This window comes from Paramisgurnus dabryanus, chromosome 24 (genome assembly GCF_030506205.2).
Source record: "Paramisgurnus dabryanus chromosome 24, PD_genome_1.1, whole genome shotgun sequence".
Classification (NCBI taxonomy): domain Eukaryota; kingdom Metazoa; phylum Chordata; class Actinopteri; order Cypriniformes; family Cobitidae; genus Paramisgurnus; species Paramisgurnus dabryanus.
Window position 1 is genome coordinate 19778589 of NC_133360.1, and position 25754 is coordinate 19804342.

General features: G+C 36.6%; 1 protein-coding gene and 1 non-coding gene across 4 annotated transcripts; both read left to right on the forward strand.

The window, feature by feature from the left end:
- Positions 1–7174: 7174 nt before the first annotated feature.
- On the forward strand, positions 7175–15154 carry ncl (nucleolin). Of its 3 annotated transcripts, none has more exons than XM_065259389.1 (17): positions 7175–7331; positions 8627–8725; positions 8808–8937; positions 9022–9165; positions 9344–9475; positions 9783–9908; positions 10103–10234; positions 10346–10432; positions 10612–10735; positions 10842–10978; positions 11148–11274; positions 11359–11495; positions 11601–11733; positions 13453–13598; positions 13688–13814; positions 14086–14366; positions 14471–15154. In XM_065259389.1, the coding sequence occupies exons 1-17, from the start codon at positions 7314–7316 to the stop codon at positions 14527–14529; spliced, it is 2139 nt and encodes a 712-aa protein (XP_065115461.1). In that variant the 5' UTR covers positions 7175–7313; the 3' UTR covers positions 14530–15154. The 3 variants fall into 3 exon arrangements, with proteins under 3 accessions (XP_065115461.1, XP_065115462.1, XP_065115463.1); XM_065259390.1 differs by having other exon boundaries at positions 10349–10432; XM_065259391.1 differs by having other exon boundaries at positions 9344–9458; positions 9781–9908.
- Positions 13854–13986, forward strand: LOC135741278 (small nucleolar RNA SNORA75). The gene has a single exon (XR_010529411.1). It is a non-coding gene; the product is annotated as a small nucleolar RNA SNORA75 (small nucleolar RNA).
- Positions 15155–25754: the final 10600 nt, after the last annotated feature.

Consider the following 25754-nt stretch of genomic DNA (forward strand, 5'->3'; position numbering starts at 1 on the left):
TACTACTGAGCAATATTTATTCAGCAATATTAAAGCCCCCCTAACCTAGAAAACGCACTTTCAAATGTGTTTCTATCCGAATATCAGTGTGTGCAGAAACATCTGGTTATTATACAAATCCATCTAATCTCCTTTAAACCGCAACAGTCACACAAAACAGGCCTAGCAATGTGATGTCACATTGATTACATCCCAACTTTAACCGCTCATAGACTCCGCCTTATGAGCACATAGTTTAATCTTCTGCCAGAGATACATGTTTTGATGTAGTACAAACATAGACTGTAATAAAAGATGGACGTAGTGTCCATGACATCACCCATAGGTTTCTGAAGATCAAAACTTAAAGTAGGCAGTGCCTGCCGTCACCATCTTGCCCACGTCACCACGCATCAAGGATATTTGAAAATGTGTAAAGGCGGGACGTGGGTGAAGTTGAGGTTGCTGAAACCACACCCCCCTAGCTCGACTCTAGTGACAGCAGTGGCTGTTCAACCGTCACTCATGTGGCCACACCCTTAATTATGCAGAACTTTAAGGCTTAATATAATTTAAACGGATGTGTTACAAAAAAATTCACTCCCCTCACAGTTGTCATCAAGGGCAAAATTAGCTATACAGGCCAAAAACAACTTTTGTACCAGGCTGTAAACATATTTTTTCTATTGTAAAGTTGAGCATTTTAACATGGAGGTCTATGGGAATTGACTCAGTTTTGGAGCCAGTCTCTAGCGGCCAGTCGATGAATTGCATTTTAAATCACTTCCGTATTGGCTTCATCAGAGAGATCGGAAGGTTTCCCCTCGAGTCCAAAGCACATATTTAAGTGCTCTACCCCCTACTTTGTATATGGGGAAGGTAGCAGTTTCTTTGCATTTAAAGAGCCACACACAAAAACAGTGTGTTTTTCATTGCAGCCACAAATGGCCATGTTCAACATTGTATAATGAAAGATCTGTGGTGTATTTTGAGCTGAAACTTTACAGACATATGGTGGGGATACCAGAGACTATTTTAATATTGCTGAAAACACCTAGATTAGGGGCACTTTAAGGTTTCACACATTTTACAACATAAGCATATAGCAAATATGAAAAAGGAAGTAGCATATTCCAGTACAGATCTACAGTATTGTGTGTATTGTCAATGACAAAGACCACAGCACCACCTTGTGGCTCTGTCATCTCAATGCAAATGTAACGTTATGGGGACGTTTTCCAGACAGGCCTTAGTTATATTAGGAACTTTAAGTAGTTTATACAAACATACCATACAAAAAAAAGAACAATACTGATGTGCATCTTAAGACAAAACAATGACACTAAAATATATTATATGAGTGCAAGCTGATTTGAGTTGAAACAGCTCAAATATGCATTTTTGTCTTGGAAAAAACTTAAAGGTCAAGTACTTTCTGATCCCATGTTTTAACTTTTAATTAGTGTGTAATGTTGCTGTTAGAGCATAAATAATAACTGCAAAATGATAAAGCTCAAAGTTCACTGCCAGGCGATATATTTTTTTTTTACAGAATTTCCCTTTCAAAGCCTACAGTGAACAGCCAGGTTGGACTACAGCCCTCTACTTCCCAGTTGAATGATGTGAATATAAGAGTTTTTGACTAAATACTCCGCCCTCAGGAATACGGCAGTCATCATCTCTGCTAAGCTAAGCTGCTGCTGAATCACAACAAACTAAACAAGCTACACTATCAGAACTCCTGTTACCCATTTCTGAAGGAGGGACTTCATAGAACAAGGAAGACAACAGCCGTTTTAAGGACAGTGAATATAGCGGTATAGAGGTAAGTAAATTGTGGAAGAATACCGCGTTTTTTTACACATGAAACATGAATACATTTTATTTTGTGCCCTTTAAACACAATCAAAGCTTCAAAAACCTTTAAGCCCTGTCTGAGAAGCAATATTATGCACCAAAATGTAGTGAAGTAAAAGTTTGCCAAAGGAAAACGCTTACCTGGAATCAAGATGCCAATACTGCATTACAACACCTGAAATGCTTTCTGTTATGCCTTTCACCTGTCACATCCAGATCCAGATAAACCATTCATCATCAAGGTGGATGCCTCCCAAACAGAAGTAGAAGGCATCCTTTCCCAGCAGGAGGGGGCCCCACCTGTACTCCGTCCATGTGCCATGTCCGTTCACTTCCACAAATTCAACTTGCCGTAGAGAAATTATGACATCTGCAATTTGGAACTCCTAGCCATAAAACTGGCATAGAGGAATGGAGACATTGCTTAGCACAACACCCATTCATCCTCTATACCAGTGTTCTTCACATCCAGAGCCGGTACCCTGCAGAGTTTAGCTTCAACCGTAATCAAACACACCTACTTGTGATTTTCTAGTGATCATGAAGACATTGATTAGCTTGCTCAGGTGTGTTTAATTAAGGTTGAAGCTAAACTCTGCTGGGCACCGGCTCTCCAGGTTGGATTTGAAGAACACTGCTCTATACTGACTTATCAGAATTAATTAAGGGATGCCATCTAAACATCTAAATCTTCGCCAAGCCTGCTGGGCCCTGTATTTCACTCGCTTTCATTTCACCATTGCGTACTGTCCATCAAAACTATGGCCTATTCCACACGGACACGGGTATTTTTTATAACCGGAGATTTTCCTCCAAAAAAATCCTGTCCACACATGCTCAATTTAAAAGAAATCTTTGTCCTCATGAAAAAGCAAAAACACGCTATCAAGCGCTGTCAAGAGCATGCCACACCAGCAGGTGGTGATATAACTTAAATTGTAACGCTACCTTGGCCAATCAGAAACCTAACAAAAGTGACATTGCAAGGTGAAAACCCAGATTTTACTGTCTACACAACAACACTCCAACCGCTGTTTCTTTAAATACTCACCCTGGCAGGGGTTTAAAAAAAAATGGTTTCAGTGCCGTGATACTGCGTTTTCGTGTGGACGAACGTCTGAACCGCGTAAAAAAAAGTCACGGTTGTAAAAATACCCGTGTCCGTGTGGACAAGGCCTAAGAAGACGGATGCTCTAACCCAAGAGTGCAGAATCCTGCTCCTGGAAATCGACTGTTCAGCTTCAACCCAAATCAAATACACCTGAAGCAGCTAATCAAGGCTTCAGGATCACTTGAAAATTGAAGGAAGGTGTGTTTGTTTAAAGTTGGACCTGAACTCTGCAGAATAGTCGATCGATTGGGCACCCCTGCTCTAATCCGTATTCACTCCCTGGAGGTAAAAAACAACATCCCACACATCTGCTGGCACTGGTCATCCAGGTGTCAATCAAACCCTCTCACTCCTGAAAGATTCTGGTGGCCAAATATGGGTAATTACATTCAAAGGATCCTGAGTGGATGCAAGGAGTGTGCCATCGTCAAGACCCCTCTTCATCTTCCATCTGGTAAGTTTCTTCCTCTACCATTCCCTCAACGCCCCTGGTCACATCTAGGAGTAGACTTTGCCACAGACTTACCACCATCACAAGGTAATACCTGCATTCTCATAATCGTAGATGGTTTCTTTAAATTGCCTTGTCTTATCCCTCTATTAGGACTACCCGCCGCCATGCAAACAACAGATCTCCTCTTCCAGCATGCGTTTTGTTACTTTGGCCTACCAGAGGATATCGTCTCGGATAGTGGACCACAGTTTACCTTCCATAGAAATCCTTCTTTAAACTCCTAGATGTGACCACCAGCCTATCTTCAGGTTACCGTTAACAGTCTTATGGGCAAACAGAGAAGAAGATCCAGGAGGTTGGCCACTACCTCCGAACCTTTTATCATAGCCACCAGAATTCCTGGAGCCAATTCCTACCTTGGGCCAAGTACGCACAGAATAACCAGCCACGGGTCTTATCCCACAATGGGTACTTGACTATCAATCTCTCATGTTCCCTTGGTCAGGGAAACCTTCTGATGTCCCCTCCGTTGATTACAGATACACTCCAGGACATATTGCTCTGGTGCCTAAGACATTTTTGAGTGAGTGAGTGAGTGTTGATATTCACCTGTTGGTTCTTTTATCCCTTGCTGTTCATTGTGCTAATAAACCCATGTGTTAAACCTTTATTATTATGTCTACTCTGGCCTGTACACCCCTAATAGCAACAGTCTTTTAGCAGAATGACATTGACCACAGATAGTATTTAAACAGTTAAAGTGCCCATCTTATGACTGCTTTTCCACAAGTTATATCGGTGTATGAGTTCCATCAAGCATGTTTCAAAAGTTGTTTGCTCGAAAAAGCTTGTAGGAAAAGATTGTTACCCATCTCTAGTAGCCTCTTTTTCAGGGCAGTTTAGATTGTGCCGTTTTGAGCTAGTCTTTCATATTTATGAGCTGCTGCTCCTTTGATCACGCCCCACTACTAACGTCATGTGATCGTGCGCATGCTCAGTGGTATCATGAGCAGTACAGACCATACCGTGTTATTATTTTATATATTATTATTATTAACGGTTTATGTTGCCAACAGACAAATCATGCAGAAAAGTATCACTAATAAGTACACTACAGGAGAAGAAACTCATGACACACAATGATTCCAGAGTAAATTGTGATGTTACGTTAGCAGTCACAACAATAAACTCGTTTTCCCTGGACAATGCTGACATATTCCCATTATAAAACATTTTCAAACGCATTATTTTCGCAAATTACAGAAATTAAGACCCGGCGGGGGATGTATACTGCTTGTGGACCGCGTGCTAATTGCTAGAAGCTAGCGGGAGGTCCGGACCGTGTAAATATATCTATGCGGACCTTAAAGTTATTAGAGGCTCGGAAAAGCTGGGGCGTACGGTCTCGGTTAGTTTGGCAAAAAGCTTTTAGCTCTAGCATCATAAATGTAGTATTTTGTGACAGAAGATGACAACATGCAAAATACAACGTGACTTCTTACCTTTTTTTGTTGATATACAAAGATCGCGAATCGAATCCAGTCTGTTTCAGATGTGTGAATGATCCATGAAAGTCCAATAAAATACATCCAATTACAATTTTTGTCCACAAATGCTTATAATCCGTGAAATATAGATACATAGTCTGTTGTTTACATCAGATTTCGCATGAAGGTCTCATCGCCTACAATCTGAGGACTGTTTGCGTCGTAACACACTGTATATAAGATTACTCCGGGTTCCAATAACCACGCGTTAAAACTTTGTTTTTAAAAGTAGGTGGGAGTATAATCCATAATATCCAAATAGCGCTGTTATTTCCGTGAGACATGATAACAGCACAGAGGGTCTCATTCAAGTGACTGCTCTATGCTCTCTAGCTACCTGGTGGGTGGAGACCTGCGAGTGGGGTGGTGGGCGGGAAAATTCAAACTGAATGTGACGAAACTTTTTGTTACGTCACAACGGAGCTGAGTTTGAACTCCCGCAATCTGAGACTCAAGGCAGAGGACATTCAGAAACCTGTATCTCACTCAAAACAGCATGGATGGATTTTTTTCCAAGTTTGTATGCGTGTGGGAGCATCAGAGACACAAAATAACACCCCAAAACCCAGAAAAAGTGAGTTTTTCATAATACGGGCACTTTAAACTATACCTAAAATATATGCATGCCTGTAGCCAGCTATGATGAGGCCACCAAGGATTTTTATGTGTTTCATCTAAAAAATAAAATTTGAATTTTTCTGAACTAATAATTAGTTCTTTTAGACTACTCACATTGGCATCCGCGTATATAATTAAGTTAAGACCGTTTACTCTATAGTTTTTGTGTAAAATGACAGAGATTGGCTCAAGCAGCTATGAGACGCTAGCGGCTGCGTCCGCGGTTACCAAGTATACTTAAAAGTGTATTTTTGTGTATTTTTTCTTCTGGGATAGCATTTGCTAACTCTTAACACTCCTGGACCTCACTAATTTTCAAACCCTGGCTACGGCCATGAACATATGATTGTTATTGAAATACACACATAAAATATAATGAAACAAACTAAGATAATATAATGATATTAATTATGCATAAAGTAAGGAATAATTGACGACGGGCCATTGAATTATAAGAAAATAATGCACACCCCGCGCGTCGTGCCGTTACACCGCGGGTTTGCATTATTTTCAAATAATTCAAAGGACCAGAGTCAATTATTCCTCTTATACCACGGTTACCACAAACATTGCTCTAGTGCCTATATTTAAGACATTTGACAAGTTAGGGGTGCGGTTATCAGAAATTAATGTATACCCACGGAACATTTCTCAGCGAATCAGAATACAGCATTCAACAGACCCGTGGTATAATTAATGTTATACCACAGGCATGTTGAATGCTTTATTCTGATTGATTGAGAAATGTTTCACGGGTCTTGATTATTTTTCTGTAAAATGCACACCTAACCTGTAAAATATTTTAAAATAACCATCAGAGCAGTGTTTGTGGTAACCATGGTATAAGAAGAATAATTGACTTTAGTCCTTTGAATCGATTATTCCTTCCTATGCTGCAAAGACATATTTTTCGTGTTAGCTAATGCATTAAGTAATTGTTAACAAATACAACCGTAAAGTGTTACTGTTAATCCTTATCTATTATCCTGTCAGACAACATGGGTTTCGAATAGACTGGCAAACTACCAAAACAGTCAAATTTTATTTTTTAAATTGGAAGATAGCTTAAAAAAATGAAAATCACATTCCTGTAATAATAAAAATTTATTTAAAAAGTAAATAAGATTTTAATGATAGCCTAACTTACCAATACCAATATTTTAAAAATAAAAATATGTAGGTCTACCTGAATGTAAATCCAAGCAATTTGAAATAATGTACTGCACAGTGTTTTACTTACGATATATGTATTCAATATGCGCAGACAATATACAAATACACATTAGGATATTAAGCATGTGATGGCAAAGTTGATTACTGTTTAAAGTGTAGTTTATGGTACACTACTGTAAGTACAATATGTTTACAATTCATTATAATGTATACTTAGTCATCGACCTCCTTTTCAAGAAAACGTTTTCCAGTTTCCAGTACGACTGTATAACAAAGTTGTAAGTTACTGGGGGGTTTAAACACCTTCCAACTCCACATGGTCTACACATGGTTCGTAGCGTTGCTTTATCATTCCTACTATGCATTAGTTCGTAGTAGGGTTCGAAACTGTGAGTAAAGGAAACGCGATTGGACAGTGGGTCGAGTGGGCGGGGTTCAGTTGCCTATACTAAAAGCGAAGTCGAGCCGAGCGGCGCTCTTGAGTTCTCACCGAACAGAGAAGCACGTGTGACTGAAGAGTTCAACGTGCGCAACGCTTTCGTTTATCTACTTAAGTCAAGAATAGAGTGCAATCATGGTGAAACTTGCCAAGGTAAGACATCTGCATGCATTCAACGTCATTTCATACGCTGATTTAAGTACAAAATTCTATGTATATATGTATGTTTTCTTGATAATCTTGCAAATTTGTTATTAGGCCTACGATTATTTTAATTCACAAATTTTAGCTCGTACCGTGAAAATTGTTTTAAATATGAATTTTGAGGAATATGTATGAAGTAAGTTGTACGTGTGGTCGATTTTGTTAGTTATTCGGGGAATCTGGTTTGACCATGCTGCTCCGTTAGCAGGCCTCGGTTGACATGCGTGGAAAATATGTACAAAAAACTTAATATCCGTTTACTTGTAACGTGTTCTATTAAACTACAGTCAAGTCACGTACAACACCAATATATGTACAGCTTTTAGATCGTAGCTGTTTCGCGTTATAATTGAGTTATTTAGTAACGCGTGTCGCTTAGCTATGTGGCTCGATGCTAAACTCCTCCATTTTGACTCGTGAAGCTCACGAAGAAGCTCGAGCAGATATATTCATCGAGCTACAATAAACCGCAGACGTATTAAACGAAAATAGTAATACGAATCTGTGTGAGTACAGCGTGCAACGATGTTTAATTGTTTTAAAACTAGTTTGTAGCACGCTTTTCGGTACGCACGTGTAACGTAAAACCCACGTGGGTACGTCCACGCGCGTATTTGCGGTCGAAACTCTTTTCTTTGGGCCTGCAACAGCAAAATATAATAGTCTATTGTTTTCTTTTCGCAGTAAATTTAAATACAAATTACTGTATTTTTTTTACAATTAATTTACTAATAATTAGGCCACGCCTCCAAACATTTGGCGTGGCAAAAACATGCCTCGTGGTGTTTAAATACACGAGGACACGTGCGATATTATCGAGGTGCACACAAACTTCCGTAAAGGTTTTTCATTTTAATTAATTGCTTTGTCACAGCAATAAAGCTAAAATAAAACACTAAACCACGGTTTTATGTGACACTTACGATTTTGCCTACTTTTTTTTATAATAGGCTATTTAAAAGTAATTTGTACTTTTTACATCCCAAATGCATTACATACATTCTGTAAAATGGGTACACTACACTTACCTGACTGAGTTACACAGTGACCATAAAATAAATTATTTTTGCATGTGAAATCTTTAATCATAGTAATAAGAACAATTCCTTATTATTGGTGTGTTAGGAATCTTTCAAACATGTCATTATTTTAAGGTGCCCATGTTTATGAATATAAAATTTGCCACGAAGTTAAATGATCACCTGTTTGATTTGCATTAACAAATGGTTGATTTCTATTTTTAGCAGGGGGCCAAGAAACAGACACCTCAGAAGAAGAAAGCCCCTCCACCTCCAAAAGAAGTGGAAGAAGAGTCCAGCGAGGAGGAGAGCGATGAGGAAGAGGTGAAGATTTGATCAAATGTATTACATTAGTATTACATGTCTAACAATTTACCACTATAACCATTTAACCTAATTTCTGCAGGCACCACCGACCAAACCAGTTGCGAAGAAAACCGCAACTCCTGCAAAAAATGCCCAGGTGAAAAACGGAAAAGCTGCAGCCAAACAGGAAAGTGAGGAGGAGGAGGAGGATGACGACGATGACGAATCTGGTAAGCAAATTTTTGGTGGCTAGATTTTTTTGTTAAAGGTTAGATTGGTTGTACAGTGTAACTTCAATGTGTTTCTCACTATAGAAGAGGAAGCACCTCCACCAAAGAAGGCTACACCTGCCAAGCCTGCTGCCACAAAGAAAGCTGCAGCGACCCCTGCCAAGGCAACTCCTGCAAAGAAAGCAACACCTGCAAAGAAAGCGGCACCTGCTGAGGAGTCAGATGATGGTACGATATAAAGTTCTTAATGAACTTGCCCTTATTCTGTCTTAAATGTATATGTTAAACACAAAGATTGAGAGAGTTACTTTATGCCTTAATTATTTATTATTATAGCAATCCAAGCAACTCCAATGGAATAATGTCTTCTCTAAATGTAAATAAAATGTCAAATGTATTACAACAGATGAGGATGATTCAGAAGAGGAAGAGGCACCACCACCCAAGAAGGCCGCCTCTGCGAAGAAAGCAACTCCTGCAAAGAAGGCCGCACCTGCTGAGGAGTCTGATGATGATGATGACGACGATGATGATGAAGGTATGTAGTAATTAATTTCAAATCTTAAGATATGCTGTTGAAACTGCATGCAATAGTGTAGACATAATACATGTAATTTTAATTTGGTGACACTAGAGGGATACAAAGCATGCCTATTATGCGTGAATACAAGTTTTGTATTATATTGCAATTTGCATTGATCTTTGTAAATAAAAATCAGAATTTTGTATTTACAGCAACAGCAAAATTATTTAAAAAAAAACATTTCACTGATCAATGAACAATTGAGGTGTAAAATATAAAAAGTAGTAAGAGCAGTAATAATAATGTATTTGATCTCTTGTAGATGAAGAGGAAGAGGCTCCTCCTAAAAAGGCAGCCCCTGCTAAAGCTGCTGCCAAAGCTACTCCAGCTAAAGCTCCTGCAGCTAAAGAAGAGTCAGATGATGAGGAGGAGGACGATGATGACGAAGGTATGCATGAGCTAGTTTAGAAGCTAGAGCAGTTCAAAACTGCTAAGCTACCTTTTTACTAGACATGTGATGAGCCACAAGGGACTTAATACTGAATGTTTTGGATGACACTCTTGTTCTGATGTCAGTGTCTCTTCAGCAGAATTTTTTTCATGCATGCTTGTCAGTTTTTAAAGCCATTTTTTATTAAATAGACTCTGAGGAAGAAATGGATACAACACCAGCCCCCAAAGCCAAAAAGGCAGGAATGGTGAAGGCTAAGGAAGAATCGGAAGAGGAAGATGATGACGATGAGGAAGACGATGATGATGAGGAAGATGAAGAAGGTGTCTTTTTAAAATCCCGTTTAACACAACCTCAGTCTTGTATGTGATGTGTTGTGAAGATGGCAGGATAATCGTGTATTTACAGTACTAATTCTGTCCCTTTTTTCCCAGAAGTCCCCCAAACTCCAGGAAAAAGGAAAGCAGACGCAAAAGACAAGGGCACACCCCCAGCCAAGAAAGCAAAAAGTGATGGTGAAGGTGAGGATTTCAGTTTATTAGTTTATTTTTATATGAAAACAAACTATGATGATAAACCAGGGACTTAATACTGATGCATGTGATGTCACCTTTGTTAAATTCTGATTCTGTCTTTACAAGAAACATCAATGTTGATGACTTGTTTTAGGAAACTAATGCATTTTTTGTTGACTTTTCAGGCTTCAGTCTCTATATTGGCAACCTGAATTCAAATAAAGATTTCGATGAACTTAAGGCAGCAATTTCAAAGTTCTTCTCAAAGGAAAACCTTGAAATTCAGGATGTGCGCCTTGGCGGGACCAAGTAAGGACACATTTTTTAAAACCTGTCGTTTTTTTATTGATCTCTGTGTAATGGTTTGTGATCTTGCATCCGACATCAGTTTAAAGTATTTGTTGTTGCTTTACAGGAAGTTCGGATATGTTGACTTTTCGTCCGAGGAAGAGTTGCAGAAAGCGCTGGAGCTTAATGGGAAGAAGTTAATGGGCCAGCCACTGAAACTTGACCGGGCTAGAAGCAAAGAGAGCTCTCAGGATGCCAAGAAAGGTAGTTTAGCAGACTTCTGCCACAAACATAAATCTAACCATGTCCAGAAATGATGAAATCTTGTTTGATTCCTGAATTTCTGTGTGGGCTCAAAAGATAGTCAAGTACTGATCTGGGTGAATCTTAATCCATTGCTTTGAAATGTTAAAATAAAATTTTTTTTCTTCAGAGAGAGATGCCCGCACTTTGTTCATAAAGAACCTTCCATACTCCATAACACAAGATGAACTTAGGGAAGTCTTTGACCAGGCAGTCGATATCAGAGTACCAATGGGCAACAACGGTTCAAGCAGAGGGTAAGGAAAAGCCACCATATGAGTCGCTTGTATTTATAAAACATGCTTTACGGCATCGCTGACGTTATGTCGCTATTTTTGCAGAATTGCCTACATTGAGTTTAAGACAGAAGCTATTGCTGAGAAGATGATGGAGGAGGCACAAGGGGCCGATGTTCAAGGACGCTCCATCATGGTAGATTTCACAGGAGAAAAGAGTCGACAGGGTGGCAGAACACCAGGTTTGTTACATTTAAGTCTTGCATTGGGCTAAATGTAAAGTTTATCCAGATGGGAATCTAGATCTTGCGTTAATGTTAATGTTTTCTTGGTTTTCTTCCCTCTAGGAGGCTCAGGTCCATGTAGTAAAGTTCTGGTGGTGAACAACTTGTCGTTTAGTGCGAATGAAGACTCTCTCCAGAGTGTGTTTGAGAAGGCGACAGCTATCAGAATACCACAGAATAATGGCAGGCCAAAGGGGTGAGTACCGGCCGTGTCAAATTTCCTATAGTACAATCTGGGCTTAAGCATGTTGTGAAAAATGTATGAATCGCCTTAACAAATCAAGAAACAAATGAAATGGTAGAGCAAATTTAGACTGTTGTAGAATACTGACCTTAAAACTTTGCATCAAGTAAAAAAGAGATGAAGTGGTATGAAAGTTTACATCACGGTTATAGTGGCCAAAATCACAATGATTATCGTCAATGTTATCATGGTTTGGTTTGCATCAGTACTTTTTTACATTAGAAATTGATTTTACATGCAAGTGTGCTTTTGTTTGTATGACGTCAAATAAATACCATTTTATTGTGGGGTGGTGTGGTACATTTTCACTTAGTTCCGATAAAAAACGATTAAATCCGATTTTTATATAAACGCAGGACAAATCATCGGCTTACGTATGTTGTGAGAAATTGGGTGTACTTTATGACCTAGGAGAGAGCTGCATGGCAAAAAAGGAGCTTTAAATTAATCTGATCACATCATTAATGAAAACTGAATAGAAAAGATTGATCGGTCTAAAGAAATATTAAGAAAACGTGTCAGTACAACTAGAATTCCCTAAATGTGAAATTTTTTTGCATTTTAAATTCGGTCATCAAACACATGGGAGCAGACCTTGAATGAATGTTTGTATCGCGTTGTTGCTTAAAGTGGTTGATGCTGTACAGGAGTGTTTGAGCCATGACACTGGCACGATTAAATGGTAATTAAAAAATGACAAGGTAATACTATAACCCTTGGACTTCAATGCGGTTAACCATTAAACTGGTAATCCTTACATCTCTACTGTAGAAGTTGATGTGGTGTAAAGCTCGGATAAACGAAGTGAGACACCGTCTAAATTACACATTAAATGAACATATAGACGTTTCAGCATTTACAACATAAATAAGCGGCTTGCGTGGTCAACACGTAACTTCCAGTAAACTCTGCCAAGAATAAATAACAAAGTCCTTTTAAACTACACTAGTCAACATTCGAAGTGGATCAAAACCATTCATAAAAGTTTACATAAAACTTATCCCTAATACCCGTTCTTGTCTTAGCACAACTTTAATAAACTTTTTTGATCCACTTCAAATGTTGACTAGTATAGTTTATTTATATAAAAAGCAAAATAAACAACACATAGATTACATAGGGAACCAAAACGTTTATTTTCGATGAGGTATTTAAGAGTTCAGTTTCAGCAACTAGTCAGACCATTAAACGAACAGTAACCAGAAGTAAAGTTTGGACCAAACGCTTCATTGCGTCACCGCGCATGCTTCCGGTGAAACAGTCTGTAGCCTATTAATATCTATAGCAAACAAATACTAGTTGGTTATTTATTTATTACTCTGTTATAAATGCAAAATTAATTTGGAACAAGGGTGTTATCCAAATGGGTGTATACTGACAGTAGGTGGCAGTAATACACTGTCTGTGAAACGTACCTGCACGACTGCATTAATTTCAGTGCCATGCTGCATTATCTGTAGATCCAGGGTTTTACACTGTCATCTAAACCCTCTTGCCTTAATCTCAGATGGTACTTAAAATATTTTAAGTAGGCCTAAATATTTCACTAAACCAATAGTACATTTGCATGGTTTAACTTGTAGTTAAATTAGATTTAGATTTGATTTTATGTGGTGTGCAAAAGATTGTGTAGTTTTTGGCGTGTTTAACACATGTAATGATGGATTCCAGGTTTGCGTTTCTTGAGTTTGAGAGCATGGAGGATGCCAAGGAGGCGCTGGAGAATTGCAACAACACAGAGGTCGAGGGCAGAACTATCAGACTAGAGTACAGTCAAAGCAGAGAAGAGCGTGGTGGAGGCGGAAGAGGAAACTCAGGTTTGTGAAATTTCTTATTTTCCCAATTATTGTTTTAATTAACCATTTCTATCCTTGTCATTTCTAACTGCCTTGTCTTTGCTTTTTAGGACCCACAAAAACTCTGTTTGTCAAAGGCCTGTCAGAAGACACCACAGATCAAATGCTGAAAGATGCCTTTGACGGATCTGTTGCAGCCAGAATCGCCACAGATAGAGATACAGGATCCTCAAAAGGGTACAGACATTGCGTTTCATCTCTCAATCTGCCTTTGTTTGCTTCTCATGAGCTCCTCTCTGTCAATCCAGTGGCGGTGTACGGATTCGCACGAGAAGTAGATTCAGATTCACATTTAAACCGGTGATCCCACTATGTTTTGGGGTTTACCTATGTCTGATGTGAGACAAGAAGATAGAGTTGTAATTTACTTGCCAAGATTATAAAAGCCATAAAACTGCTTTGAATGCATTTGGTTTATCCATCTTACGACTTAATTTTGTTCCTTCAGGTTTGGTTTTGTAGACTTCGACAATGAACAAGACTGCAAGGCAGCCAAAGAAGCAATGGATGACGGTGAGATCGACGGACACAAAGTGACTCTGGACTACGCCAAGCCCAAGGGCGAAGGAGGTCGAGGGGGCGGCAGAGGCGGATTCGGTGGTGGTTTCGGCGGCCGAGGTGGAGGACGGGGAGGTTTCGGTGGCCGAGGTGGTGGAAGAGGTGGTTTTGGTGGCCGTGGAGGTGGAAGAGGTGGTGGCTTCAGGGGAGGAAGAGGAGGAGGAGGAAGAGGTAGTTGTCTACCAATATCTGCTTTTTGAATGGCATAACTATTTTGGTGTGTGTGTTATACTGTTACAGCTTCTAATTTCTAAAACATTTTGCATGTTTTTCAGGTGGACGAGGTGGATTTGGGGACAGGCCACAAGGAAAGAAAATCAAGTTTGATGAATAAATCTGTTATTGAATGTACTTATTTCCTTGCTTAAATCTATTTTGCCAGAGTGTTTATAGGACATTCCAGAAAGCGTCAGTAATTGATATCTGTACAGTGACCCTGACCCCTTGCTCTCTTCTTTTAAACCGTGTGAGTTCTGAGATGTCCCATTCATTTGTGTATATCCTCATCTGTTTTGTTGAAGTGAGGATCATTCAGACTTTAATGTGAATGTTGTAATTATGCTCTGCTTGTTTAGGTACATGTTGTACATGCGACAATTTGTTTTTTCTTTTGTTATGGTGTTACGGTTTTTCCCTCACTTTTTATTTAATTTCATTTTTAAGTTAACCTTTTTATAAGGTAACCTTAGCGAGTTTATTGTGCAGTACCTTTTTAATGTGCAAAGCATATTGTAACACATGCATAAAAAAATGATTCTGAACATTTATGTAGAAGTCAGTGACAAGTTTTGAGTGGGTAAATGGACAATGGATGCAACAGAAGAGCTTCAGTCCAGAAGCTGTCAAGTTTATAACATGAAGTAAATTTGGCTTGTGGTTAGTTCATTTTATATCAAAGTCAGATTTGTCATGAAATGTAAAGAACTTGCCGCTTTGATTAAAAACTGTTTTTAAACTTTTCTATTGTAATCATTTCAGCATTTTGGCCTGGCTACCACATAGATTTAAAGGGCTAGTTATAGTGAAGTTAATATTTAAAATCAGATTATGCAATTCGTTCTTTTCTTCAAATTATCTTTGTACAGTTAACTAGTCTTTATATAATGAGACACTAAATTAAAGAAATTAAGAGCCTAACTCAAAAAGTTAAAAAATCATAAGTCTCCAATACAACTGCCCTATTAAAGTGGCACAACTAAAGTGTTGGAAGGGGGGAATACACGTTGGTATGCCTTGTAATGCACTGCAAAGCTCTTTTTGCCAAATGCATAAATATAAATCTTAAAAGCTGTATGCTGGTGTGTCGTGAATATGTTGCGCGTGAAAGGCGCTGTACGAAGCAGACTTCTTCAGCACTGGCCTCGAGGGCATTGATTGTTTTTACAAAACATTTCCACACAATACAACTATTAAAGCAAATATATATATATATATATATATAAATGCAACTTGAAGTAAAATCGCTTAAAACCTTTCCTTCCGCTAGAAATAATAGTCCCTGATCTCGGCAGTTTTTTTTACTGCAGTTTCGGATCATGGAGCCTCTCAAGAGGTCCCCATAGAGCTACAGCACATAAAGTAAGATAAATTAAGATTAAAATAAGATATATTAGTAATAGATGTGAATCAAATCACTTTGTTTATGTATCATAGTAGGACAGGCTGAGGATAACGTTATCAACGCATACCACGAACAGCCTTATGGTAAGTTTCGTTTTTTAATGCATATTTATCCATTATTGTGCAATTAGATTCAGGCTATTAAACGTAAAGATGGAGGTATTTTATATTTATGCATAAAACATATGGGTGAAGTGTTTTTGCACTGTATTCCGTTGGTTAAGCAAATTCAATAAATTAATTTATGAAATGCATATATAAATGCGTTGAGAGATTAAGTATAATCATATTAACAACAAAAGAAAATGACATTGAGCCAGGGGTATTAATATAAATTACAATAAATTAAATGAAGACTCTTTTTTTTATCTTATACATTTATAAATCAAACCTTTATGAGATATATACACAGTGCACTGTCAATTCCACATTATAAGCATCATACTACACAATGCGGATTTTAAAGTTTAACATGTTAACAAGGCACCAGCAGCTGACCATACTAATCTTCCCATATTACTGGATTTAATTTATCAAAAAACATTGTTGATAGAACTTCATAAAAATACATACAGATATTTGTGTGATATAAATAATTAAATCAATGCATTTCTTGACTATTATAAGAAAAAACAAAGTTCTTTGCCTCAAACTCAAAGTTTTTCAATGGCCCACGATGCGCGTCTAGGAACTAACTGAAGTCTCCATGAATCACGTGACAACTGTGCGTTTTTGCCATAGGTAGACGCCCTATCGGCCGCTACTGCCTACTGGCGCGGTCGAGCCGTGGGGCCGCCATCTTAGGTCGGTCACCCGCTCACTCAGTGTAATCTGTATGACAGGTGGAATGAGCTATCAGCGCATTTAATTAATCATATCTCAGTGAATACCGAACTGATTTTCACATGTTTTTTTTTTTTTTTTTTGCTGCAAAGGTCATTCATGGAGCTATGATACAGGACACATGGTTCGGCGTATTTTAACCCCTTATGTGCCGTAAATCCCACGGTAAATCCTGTCCAGACAGAATCAGTTTGACGCAGGCGCGCACATGCAACATAGCTTTTTTCCACAAGAAGGCATTTAAGGGATATTGTATTCATTCACGGTAAACTTATTAGACAGATTTATTTTTTTACCACAGAAATAATTTCAGGGACATGAAATATTAAATTGTGATTTGCAAAAATAAAACTTTTTTAGAAAATGTTTTCAGTGTGTGTATCAGTTCGTTTTGAACATTTCCATTTCATTTGAACAAAACCTTGATAATATTGATAACCGTGATAACTTGGGTCACTATAATCATGATATGAAATTTTCATACTGTCCCATCTCTAGTTTCCTCCCAAAAGCATTTCATTCAACTTATTGAGGCCTCTCCTCCAAAGGTGTCCATTAAATAAAACTTTCTGGCCTCCTTACCTACAGCTTTCAGCTTATTTCAGCCTTGTTAGTTTTATTTTTTGGATGAGTATTTTATTTTTTACAACAATATACAAAATCAGGGGTAGAAAAAATAGGGAAAAGCATATTTTAAGATACAAAAAATTTAACTGGATCCCATTAAAATCTTTTAAAAGCTTAATTTTAAATCATGATGTTAAATCAAAATAGTATTTATTGTATAGTGTTAGTTCTTTGTCATGTATACCCAATATTTTTGATTAAATATTTTCTTTTTGTCGAATTGCAGTTTATCTTTTTGTTTATTAAGTAAATCTTAACTTGATTTTTATGTGTTGAATGTAATTGATATTGCTTGTAATCTGTTGCCACACTTTTATTGAGAAGCGGTTTTTATTTGGACACAAGCCCATGGGACTGTGGGTACAGAGGGGACGCTGAGCCAGACAAGGTGACACAACAAGCTAGGTACAGTAGCTCTTCAATCCAGGATATTATCGTCTGTGAATTATTTTGCTGTAAACTGAAGTAACTGAAGTAATAGACCTTTCAATATAGTTTGAATTTGCACACTGGAAAAACTGTAGAGTGCTAGTGTGCATTTTTCATAGCCTACATGAACCTTTGTGTGTTTTTTTTATTATTGAAGAAGCATAGCAGCAAATACAAATTCAACAACAAAAACAATTATAAACAGTAGATAAAGAACGAGTACAGTGAAAAACAATTAAAATAGACACAACAAAACAAAGAATAGGTAAAAGGATAAAGTAATAATAAAAATAAATAAATAAAATAACAAAAATAATAATATAACATAAAATGAAGCCAGGGGAAAAATTAAATTTAAAAATAAGATCAAAATATAAAAGTGCCTTGAGATCATTGGGTTTTCATTATAGAAAAGAATAAATATTATACTTTGAGCACAATGTAACTGACTTTAAAGCTTTGGCATTGTTGGAAGAAATAGGATTTCAGGTCATTGCAGAAAATAATAAAAAGAGGTCTGACAGATAAAAATTTACACTTGTGTACAAAAAACTTGGCTAGAAACATAAATAAATTTACAAGAAAATACTTGTCTTTAAATTTTTTATCAGAGTTATAACAACCAAATTAGACATCTTTAAACTCCAAAGAGAAATTGACTGACAAAGAAGTACGCACAAATAAACAAAATTTCTTCCAAAAAGTAACAGTCCCAAAAAAGGTGAGGTACAGACTATGAAGGTATATTTGGTGCAAAACAACTGCACACCTGTGACAGTGGAATTTGTATTTGTAGAGATTATCCACACATGTGTATCAGTAAACTTGAAGTCACAGAGGACGAGATGCAAACTTGTAGATTTTTTTTCTTTCCCTCAAATACAACACAACAGTTACACATTCACAAATCCTTCAGTGCAGCTGCACAAATCCCATTTTACAAATCACAGATTAAGAAACTCACAAGTTCACATTTTTTGCTACAATTGATGCAGTAAATATGGTGCATAACCTACTTGAACGCCTGCATCAAATAATGTGAAGTCACACACAAATTTTGTACATTTGCAAAATCAGTTTGTGCATCTGTGCGATGAGACTTGCATGTGTGTACAATTTATTTTTCACAAATATTTTTTTTAATTTTTTATATTTTCTATCCCAAACACAAGTACATAAATACAACTGCTTGAATCTGCTGCTACGAGTTTCAAATACTCTTTTTCATGTGCTCTCTCTTCTGCACCAAATATCTCGAGATAAATGGTGCGAAAGTGATTTGTATACCTGTAGGCTTTGGCGAGCACTGTTCAGCACTGCCCACCAGGTGGCGCCCCAGACACTCACTGAAGCAGAGTTTATTAATTACCACCAATGTTTCAGCAAAGTAAATCGCCTTTATCAAGGTATTATTTTCACCAAGTGGAGAACAATATAAATGGGAGTGCTAATTATACACACATGAAGGTAATTACATACAATATTCCAATGATTCATTAGTAAACAAAATATAAGTTCCATAAATTTCAAACCATCAATATAAGTAGATTAAAAAATACAAGCAGCAAATACACACATAGGCCTACATTTAAATAAGATACCAAATGATGTAAGTCCCATTCATTTTTAATATCATAAAACAAATTATTTTATTTTTCAGACTAATTTTTAATTCAAACAGGAGGTGGGGCCATGGAAAGAACGTTTGTGATTTCTTTTGCAAAATAACCTTTTTTTTTTTGAAGAAAAATATGTGTATTTAAATCATGCTTTTTCTTCTAATATACTAATTTGGATGATTATTTCTGTCTTTTTGAATCGGGTTACTGAACAACTAAATTCTTTTTATTATTATATAAACAGTTGTTCTGATTTCTTAACATTTACTTTGGATGCTAACCCAAATCAAATCAGCTTTTTAGACTTGTGGATAGCTCGTAATTGTTTATATAGGGATCCGATTAAAAAATATCAAATAAATATAGATTTCAAACCATGTCTGCGCAAGACTTGTGTTGTTTATTAGTAAGACATTGAAATAATTATGTTACCATCCTGGGCACTGTCAGTTAAGTAAACATAGGCTAACTGAATATAGGATCAGTTTAGTGAATTAACCAAAGGCTATCAAGAATTTGTTTATTAAATTCATTCACAATATGCACACACTTATTATACACTTAATATGCTGAAATACAACATCAATATTGCAGTGGCAGAACTAGAATTTTATAAATGGGCTACCAAGGCTACTTTAGGGGGTCCATATCCCATGAAAGAAAACGATAAGTAATTATTATAATACTTCACATTACCCCATATTAGATAAATATTCTTCTTGCCCTGAATTCATTACATTCATTATACTAACTGTAAGATACAAACATAATGCAAGGCTGAACTTGCATAATAAACCAATAATAAACCAACTTACTTCAAAGAGCAGAGCTCAACATTAAGGATTGTTGGCAAAAAAAGATATTTAAAATTAAATATGGATTAATCTTTTTTTACGAAGTTACAGTCAGGACCAGTAAGTGATTTTCTCTTCTTTTGTTATTTAAGTAACTTTAATGACTTCAACAGGTACTGTTTTTTAGACTTTAAGACAGAATGTAATAAAATGTTTACATTCGGAAGACATATTAAGACATAATCAGTAGTTTACTATGATACTCACTAAAACAGTCCGGACCTCAATGGTGGGTACGGCCAAGGTCAAGAGTCCTGTCTGTGTCTGCCCTATTTCCCTCTTGTTCCTTTGTTGCCCCGCCCCCTTTTTTGTTGCCATGGACATTAATTCATACTCCACCCACTGCCCATCTGTTTCCATAGTAATTAATTGTTTCTGTTATGTCATTGGTTCTTGTCACGTTTAATTACCCTGCCTGTTAATTGCCTGTTTGTCAGCCATTGTTTTATGTTGGTTGTTTCCTGTCATGTGTTACTGTTCGTGTTCTTGCCTGTGCTCCTGTACCTTTTTTGGATTTAATACACTTAAAAACTGCATTTAGATCCACTCATCTTGCCATGTCTTGCCTTCCTGTGACAGTTATCATCCGGTAACATTGAATAAAAGTCTTCCTTAAGGTCAAATGTAATATATAAAGTCTAAAAATAATATATAAGGGACCAAATGATTTTATTAAGAATCTTAATGATATGGAAATATCTTTGGGATTCACCCCCAAACAAATACAAGCTTATTTATTTGATAACATGTCACTGTGGTAAATCATATGTAGGAAAAACAAATAGAGAGTATAAAACACACATCACAAAACATCAGAGTGCAATAATATGCAGAAATATGAACCTGCCATTAGCACTGCATTTTGTTGAACTTAATCATCCTATTACTTCATTATTGTATATAGGAATTGAGAGGGGATTTCCATCTAGAAGGTGAGGTGAGTTTGACCAATTTTTACTTAGACAGAAGGCCTTTTAGGTATATTAAATGTGAACATTGGCACACATGGTTTAAAAGTAGATTTTGATTTGGGTTGTTTTTATAGGTATTATGATATTAAAAATGAATGGGACTTACATCATTTGGTATCTTATTTAAAGTTAAAATGTGTGTATTTGCTGCTTGTATTTTTTAATCTACTTATATTGATGGTTTGAAATTTATGGAACTTATATTTTGTTTACTAATGAATCATTGGAGTATTGTATGTAATTACATTTATGTGTGTATAATTAGCCCTCCCATTTATATTGTTCTCCACTTGGTGAAAATAATACCTTGATAAAGGCGATTTACTTTGCTGAAACATTGGTGGTAATTAATAAACTCTGCTTCAGTGAGTGTCTGGGGCGCCACCTGGTGGGCAGTGCTGAACAGTGCTCGCCAAAGCCTACAGGTATACAAATCACTTTCGCACCATTTATCTCGAGATATTTGGTGCAGAAGAGAGAGCACATAAAAAAGAGTATTTGAAACTCGTAGCAGCAGATTCAAGCAGTTGTATTTATGTACTTGTGTTTGGGCTAGAAAATATTAAAAAAATAAAAAAATATTTGTGAAAAATAAATTGTACACACATGCAAGTCTCATCGCACAGATGCACAAACTGATTTTGCAAATGTACAAAATTTGTGTGCGACTTCACATTATTTGATGCAGGCGTTCAAGTAGGTTATGCACCATATTTACTGCATCAATTGTAGCAAAAAATGTGAACTTGTGAGTTTCTTAATCTGTGATTTGTAAAATGGGATTTGTGCAGCTGCACTGAAGGATTTGTGAATGTGTAACTGTTGTGTTGTATTTGAGGGAAAGAAAAAAAAATCTACAAGTTTGGATCACGTCCTCTGCAACTTCAAGTTTACTGATACACATGTGTGGATAATCTCTACAAATACAAATTCCACTGTCACAGGTGTGCAGTTGTTTTGCACCAAATATACCTTCATAGTTAAGTGCCCTCAGTAGTGCACATACAGAGAGAAGTGTTTCAAAAGTTAAGCCAACATTAATTCTTTCTTTTCTTGACAGGCCACATACACACAAAATGATCTCACAGTATTCTTTTTCTAATAAAAACATTTGTTTATGTTTTAAGAAACCAATCAGAAACCAGTCGGGGCTTATTTGTTCTTAAAGAGACAGTAACCTCAATTAACCTACTTAAGTCTGTGTCATTTATGTTAATCAAACAACCCAAGACAAACAGAAAATCACTTCTATTGTTCTAAAAATAATAATAATATTTAATTTGTACAATAAAGACAGTGTTATTATCCATTTAATTCGATTTCTGTACCTTATGCTTATTTTAGACCTTACTTAACGTGCAACTTTGTTCTTTTTTATAAATGTTTGTAATTTCTGTATAATTTTGTGATTATATAATTGCAGGTACATTAGCTGTTCAAAGTCAATAAACTTTTTTAAATGGTTATACTTCAATAATTTAAACAATAATGTGTTATACTTTAATTTGGTGATCACTGTTATGGATCACAAGATGTTATAGGCCATGAAAATAAAAAAAAGTGCCAAAAAAGTGTCAAGTTAATAACAGTGTAGACCAGGGTTCCCCAAATCTTACCCTGGAGGACCGGAGCACTGCAGAGTTTAGGTCCAACCCTAAACAAACACACCTGAGCAAGCTAATCCAGGTCTTCATAATCACTAGAAAATCACAGGTGGTTGAGTTTGATTCAGGTTGGACCTAAACTCTGTAGTGCTCTGCCCCTCCATGGGTAAGATTTGGGGAACCCTGGTGTAGATGTATATGTGTGTATCTGGTAATTATTACGTTGTGGGGACCAATTGTCCCCACAAAGATAGGAATACCAGTATTTTTATGACCTTGTGGGGACATTTTGATTTCCCCATGAGGAAACAAGCTTAAAACTCAAACAAAATGATGTTTCTTGAAAATGTGAAGTAGGAGTGAGGACATTTTGTGTTCTAAACCCAGTCTTTGGCAGTGGATTTCTCAAACTTTTTTTTGGTCTATCAGACTGGAGACAGTTCTGGTTGTTACCATAGACATCATATAGGTAGACGCCATATGGCCATGGAGCCGCCATCTTAGGTCGGTCACCCGCTCCACTCAGTGTAATCTGTATGACAGGTGGAATGAGCTATCAGCGCATTTAATTAATCATATCTCAGTGAATACCGAATTGATTTTCACGCGGGTTTTTTGCTGCAAAGGTCATTCATGGAGCTATGATACAGGACACATGAGTTCGGCATATTTTAACCCCTTATGTGGCGCAAATCCCGTTTGAGTGGAGGGTGACAATGTGATGTACATTTTTAAATAAATATTTCTCTGGGATTTTTTGGGCTAGAAGCCTAATCTTGGTCTTGTTTTAAAGAAGACAATTTAGGGTTTTTTCACAGATGTGTTAGAAGGTGAAACTATTAAATATAAATATATTTTATAGCAGTTTACCTCTATTTTAATATATAAAAAGTAATGCAATAACTTATTAATTTTATAAATAAAATTCTAAAAATTTAAATGTTTCACACAATAAATATGTAAACATGAAGCATATAGGCTATGTCTCAATTAGTTGTGATCCAAATTTTTAAAGCAACACTATGTAGATTTTTAACATTTAAATAATGTCTCTAAAATTATTTCAGTGATAGAACAACTTTTAACTGGACAAATTGTACTGTTGTTGCAACCTGAGCAGCCTCCTAGCTGCTACAAGCACACTCTGAAAGTGGCGGTGGAGGGTAGGAAACACAGCCCCGCCCCTCCCCCTGCCTGCAGAAGAGTGTCTGATACCAGGCACTGTTGCGCTTTTCAACCACATGGGGGAGCTGTAAGTCATTTTTACATGGAAACTACATAGTGTTGCTTTAAGTTAAAATCACAAAAAATGAGGTTTGTGTCGCACTTTTAGTGGTTTTACCAACAACTGCCACTAGATTTTGCTGCATACTCTTGTATACTCACAAACTAATAAATTACTTTCACTGCATTTTTATTAATGCAAAAAGGTTTTGAAATATTAAAACTACATTCTGAGAGCTTTCCGATGATATATAGCTTGTCATGATTTTTTAGGTTTAGAGTAGGGGTTTAGTGTTATAAATATGTAAAAACAAATTTGGCCTACCTGTGGGCCCGTACCCTTTTAGAAACTGACTCTCACTATGTCATAATTTTCCCCAAATGGTAATGAAATATGAAAATTATACTCTTTGAGCTTTCCAACAATATAGAGTTTGTCAAGATTTAGGTTTAGAATAGGGTATTAGTGTTACAAACACTAATGTGGAGAGCACCACTTAATATTCATAGTAGTGAATGAATATTCACTTAACAGTAATATAATATTCTGATATAAGATATAAAGTGAGCAGACGTCCAAAATCAAAATATGTGATGTAGGATATAAGATATTTTATTTAAAAAAAACACAAACTCTTCCCCAACTACTCTTGTCAATGCCCTGGGCAATTTTCCATGTTATAATTGTAGTTCATATACACAAAAGGGGCGGTTTCCAGGATGGGGTTTAGGTTATTTTTATTATTTTACAAACATACCTTACAAAAAAAACTACAGGTGTGCATCTTAATACATAACAATGCCACCTATATATATATATATATATATGTTAAAATTAAACAGGACAAGGTGTTTTTAAATTACATACGTGGGACTAGGAGGATAAGGTCTGTGTGATGTAATATGATTAACATTATCATCTGCTTTATTCATTGCTATTTGTTGGTAAAACTATACATGCATTGGTATATGAAAATTGAATAAACATTCTTATAAAATAATCAATATAGTTTATTGTCAGTTCATTTTTTTTTTACTTATGGAGGGGTCATGGAAATTATTTTGTCAAAAATGTGAAAACCCTGTTTCTAAAAATTGAGATCCCGTTTTATATCTCTTTAATAATTTTATATAGTTGAATTTTGAAAAGTGTACTTGTCACCAACATTCTTTAAAGGCCCACGTGTAAAATTTAGGAGGATCTCTTGACAGAAATTAAGTATAAGATACATAACTCTTTTAAGTGGTGTGTAAAGATTAAACAGATGTTTTAATTACCTTAGAATGAGCCGTTTTTATCTACATACACTGCGGGTCACCTTGGAAGGCCCTGTCATCCATCTACAGTAGCCCTAAATGGACAAACTACTGTTTTGTGCAATATCCAATAAAGAGTTTATTGCAGAAGAAAAAAAGAGACAAACTACGTTGTCTCAGACGCAGTGACGGCTACCTAGCTTTACTATACGTTTCGAAAAGTACAGGTAACCTTATGACTGCAATTCCACATGTTGTAATTCACATTCTCACCGCTAGATGCCGCTAAAACTCCCTGATTGCGCCTTTAAAATAAAGGTGCTTCACGAGGAACCATTTTTGTCTTAATGGTTCCATTAAAGAACGTTTTAAGATTGAGAGAACCTTTCTGTTGCACAAATGGTTCTATGCTTAAAGTGGTACCGTCAGACCCGGAGATCAGCTGAATGGATTCCAAAACGGTTAAAATCAAATGTTTCACTCTAGAGATGCTGGAGGGTCCCTTCAAATA